Source organism: Protomyctophum parallelum (genome assembly GCF_964188405.1).
Source record: "Protomyctophum parallelum genome assembly, chromosome: 1".
NCBI lineage: Eukaryota > Metazoa > Chordata > Actinopteri > Myctophiformes > Myctophidae > Protomyctophum > Protomyctophum parallelum.
In genome coordinates, this window is record NC_139697.1 from 107,803,354 (window position 1) to 107,808,353 (window position 5,000).

General features: G+C 42.7%; 1 protein-coding gene across 1 annotated transcript in view; it reads left to right on the forward strand.

Annotated features, from left to right (window-relative positions):
* Nucleotides 1-5,000, forward strand: part of wwc1 (WW and C2 domain containing 1) — a 38,501-nt gene that overhangs the window by 13,918 nt on the left and 19,583 nt on the right. The window contains exons 9-12 of the mRNA XM_083772538.1: nucleotides 310-371; nucleotides 534-712; nucleotides 812-893; nucleotides 2,233-2,322. Of these exons, the coding sequence (XP_083628664.1) occupies nucleotides 310-371; nucleotides 534-712; nucleotides 812-893; nucleotides 2,233-2,322 (413 nt within the window). The remainder of the gene's footprint in view (nucleotides 1-309; nucleotides 372-533; nucleotides 713-811; nucleotides 894-2,232; nucleotides 2,323-5,000) is intronic.

Here is a 5,000-nt window from a genome sequence, read left to right on the forward strand (position 1 = left end):
TTGTAGTCATCAGGACGGTATCATTACGTCATGTTGTAGTCATTGTTTTGTAGTCATCAGGATGCCATCGTTACGTCATGTTGTAGTCATTGTTTTGTAGTCATCAGGATGATATCGTTACGTCATGTTGTAGTCATTGTTTTGTAGTCATCAGGATGATATCGTTACGTCATGTTGTAGTCATTGTTTTGTAGTCATCAGGACGGTATCGTTACGTCATGTTGTAGTCATTGTTTTGTAGTCATCAGGATGATTTTCCTACGTCATGTTGTAGTCATTGTTTTGTTATTATTAATATTATTATTTCAGGTCAACAACAAGCTTGCAGAGAAGGTTCGTCTCAGTCTGAAGTATGAAGAGACCAAGAGAAGGTACATTACCGTGTGTGTGTGTGTGTGTGTGTGTGTGTGTGTGTGTGTGTGTGTGTGTGTGTGTGTGTGTGTGTGTGAATAATATAAGCTCCTTCTCCTCTCCTCCAATAGGATTAGATAATGATAATATAAGCTCCTCCTCTCTCCTCTCCTGTCCAATAGGATCTCCTCCATTGAGCATCGGATCGCCTCATTGGACGGGGAGGCGTGGCCTGGGCTTCTGGACCCAGAACGAGACCGTCTGATCCTGATCAATGAGAAGGCGGAGCTTCTGAAGGAGCTGACGTATGCCCGCCTCCCACAGCCCTCATGCTCCGCCCCTAACTCCGCCCCCTGTGCCGGTAACGCTGTTTTAATGAATGCCACGCTTAGTGCCGTTCCCATCCTAACCCTGTGATCTGATTGGCTAACCCTAACCCTGTGATCTGATTGGTCCACAGAGAGGATGGAGACGCAGCGCAGATGTCTGGAGAGAGATCTGCAGCAGGCGAGAGACAGACAGTCTAAGGCTCTGACTGAGAGGTGAGACAGGCAGAGAGACAGACAGTCTAAGGCTCTGACTGAGAGGTGAGACAGGCAGAGAGACAGACAGTCTAAGGCTCTGACTGAGAGGTGAGACAGGCAGAGAGACAGACAGTCTAAGGCTCTGACTGAGAGGTGAGACAGGCAGAGAGACAGACAGGCAGAGAGACAGACAGTCTAAGGCTCTGACTGAGAGGTGAGACAGGCAGAGAGACAGACAGGCAGAGAGACCGACAGTCTAATAGGGGATTCACACTGAGACGGACTGAATCCGTTTCATTGGAACCGTTTCCGAATACGGTTGCCTGGTCCCCGATGGCCATGATTCACATTGCCCGAGATTCAACAGCGCACCCGGGTACACTTGCATAACACACTTTAATCCTCCTGATGACGGTGTGCTTGATGGCTGGCGCGCACGGACACTGACCATCAACTGTGCGACATTGTCTCAAATAAATCCAGACACACTGAATTGCATTGCCTCTTTGGCTTTTTGCCGTTATACTACTTCACTGTCAGCCTGCCAGCTATTCACTGTGTCAGTCAGTTCTGTGCTCCAGTGTATTAGTTTGCTATGAATTCTACTTTAGCATTATTATTATTTTGTTTTACTTTGGAAACTGTGCCAAGCAAAGCCCAAGAGCCACGTGTAGTCCGCAGAATAAGATCAGCGCGGTGCTGCGCGTATACGCAGATTCAACAGGAGACGGGCGGCGTTGAGAAATGCGCTGGTGTTACGCATCGTGCAGCGGCTGTGTTTTTTTTTGTTGACGCTTGGCTCGTCGACTAGAGTTTATGTCACGTTCTTTAAAAAAAACAGTCCACTTCCTTCTTTAGGTACGCATGCATTCACATTGGAACGATCCGTATCTGAATACACTTCAACGGTCCAGAGACCCGCCCCCCATGCGGTCCCGGGGACGGTTGGGCGATCCGCTCCCGGGAATGGTACGCATCATTCACACTACCACAACATCTGCCAAGTGGTCCCGAGTGCGCACCCGGGACCATAGTGTGAATCCCCTATAAGGCTCTGACTGAGAGGTGAGACAGGCAGAGAGACAGACAGGCAGAGAGACAGACAGTCTCATTTAGCAATGATTTACAGTAAGCAGAACAACACATGGTGATAATTCACATACATATAAATAGTCATCAAGGATTGTCTGTCTGTCTGTCTGTCTGTCTGTCTGTCTGTCTGTCTGTCTGTCTGTCTGTCTGTCTGTCTGTCTGTCTGTCTGTCTGTCTGTCTGTCTGTCTGTCTGTCTGTCTGTCTGTCTGTCTGTCTGTCTGTCTGTCTGTCTGTCTGTCTGTCTGTCTGTCTGTCTGTCTGTAGGTTGCGTCATCACTGTAAAAGGAACAAGTTGGTCAGAGAGTTGGAGGAGATGGTGAGACTGGCCTCGTCTCTGAGCACACAGCTGAAGAGGTACGTGCGCACACACACACACACACACACACTGAGCACTTCCTCATTCCATTGTTACAATGGGAGCCAACGCTAGTGTCGCCACTCTCCTACTAGATTACTCTGTGCCGCTCTGCTTGGCCGAAATTCACATCAGCTGTTACGTCAAGTCCACAATGACTCACGGATGGACGCGTTGTGAGCTTGTAGATCTGCTATTTTTGATGCGCAAGACCTTTCTACGGCGCAGCATAGCATGTTGTTACGTTGTTCAGTGGAGACTGGAGCGGGGAGGAGGACAGTGCCGGTTGAAATGAACAATGCGATGTTTTTCATTCAATTCATACAACGCTAAATGTTCAACAACAAGTTACAACCACAGTTAATTTGGTCTTAGCTGTTTGCATAGCTGTCTGTTTTTAATAATGCACTTTTGTTGGATAAGCATGAAGAAAGATGAATAAGAAAAAGAAACGTGAAATCACAGCAAGAGCTACTGTAGTTTGACTGAGTGAGGAGGAACTCCTGCTATACTTTACTGTACACGACGACACGACTCCAATCTAACTTGACCAAACTACAGTAATAAACTCACCAATAGTAAAAGTATTTAGACACAATTTACAATTACAATTTAGGCATTTAGCAGACGCTCTTAATCCAGAGCGACTTACATTTAAGCAAGAACAAAAGCATGGGAATACATCACATAAAAAGCATTTATCATGAAACATGCGTAAGCTAAGAAAGTAACAGTGGAATATCTATATAATGAAACTATACATACACTATACATATAAACTATACATATATACTACTATGCTATACATATGTACTATGGCGTGCTATGACTACATACAATGCAATTATAGTGCTGTCTACATAACATGCTATAAGTCTGTGTCAAATGCTATCTAAGCCAACAGAAATGCTATCTAAGGGGTATAGGGTAAGTGCTATGGGCCATGATAAAGTCTGAAAAGGTGGGTTTTCAGGCTACGGCGGAAGATTGGGAGTGATGCTGCAGTTCTGACTGCAATGGGAAGTGCATTCCAAGAGTTTGGGACGTGTGGACACACTGTAGTAGTTGTACCCGTTGAGCGTATGAGCCTATGATGCATGTCTTGAATGCTGCCCACGTACAGTAGGCTTGTATTATGATAATATCAAAATCATCCAGGAATGGATTGGTACTTAAGTTGGAGAACTACCAACAAAACAACAGCGCTCACAGCTGCGTGTCTGCTGTAGAAAAGCTTAAAAGCAACAAAACACAAAAAATCTTAATAATAATATTAGCGATTACTCGATTTTTGATTTACAGTGTCGACTACCGTTTTGCTAGTCGAAAAATGTAATAATCAAATTGAATGTTAATGCCCTAGCACACGCACGCACGCACGCACGCACGCACGCACGCACGCACGCACGCACCCAAACATCACATTATACAACACATCACCATTATAAAAAGCACCCAAACATCACATTATACAACACATCACCATTATAAACGCACCCAAACATCACATTATACAACACATCACCATTATAAAAAGCACCCAAACATCACATTATACAACACATCACCATTATAAACGCACCCAAACATCACATTATACAACACATCACCATTATAAAAAGCACCCAAACATCACATTATACAACACATCACCATTATAAAGGCACCCAAACATCACATTATACAACACATCACCATTATAAAAAGCACCCAAACATCACATTATACAACACATCACCATTATAAAAAGCACCCAAACATCACATTATACAACACATCACCATTATAAAAAGCACCCAAACATCACATTATACAACACATCACCATTATAAAAAGCACCCAAACATCACATTATACAACACATCACCATTATAAAGGCACCCAAACATCACATTATACAACACATCACCATTATAAACGCACCCAAACATCACATTATACAACACATCACCATTATAAAAAGCACCCAAACATCACATTATACAACACATCACCATTATAAACGCACCCAAACATCACATTATACAACACATCACCATTATAAAAAGCACCCAAACATCACATTATACAACACATCACCATTATAAAGGCACCCAAACATCACATTATACAACACATCACCATTATAAAAAGCACCCAAACATCACATTATACAACACATCACCATTATAAACGCACCCAAACATCACATTATACAACACATCACCATTATAAAAAGCACCCAAACATCACATTATACAACACATCACCATTATAAAAAGCACCCAAACATCACATTATACAACACATCACCATTATAAAGGCACCCAAACATCACATTATACAACACATCACCATTATAAACGCACCCAAACATCACATTATACAACACATCCAACACACCATTATAAAAAGCATCAGAAAACACAGTCGGGGGCAGAAAATAAAGGCTTCAATACAATAGGGGCGCTAATATATTAAAGAAAGATTAACTCATGTTGATTATAGGTGATGTAATCGTAATGTAAAACAAATGGTGCCATCACAAACATTAAACACCATTATCAATATGACGTAAATGACACATTATGACATAAAACTTCCCTTCATTGTCTATGGCGTTTACAAAACTGTTAGGGTCAACACCCTAAGATCATTAATTACTTTTACAAGTGCTGTTTCTGTGCTGTGACCTTTG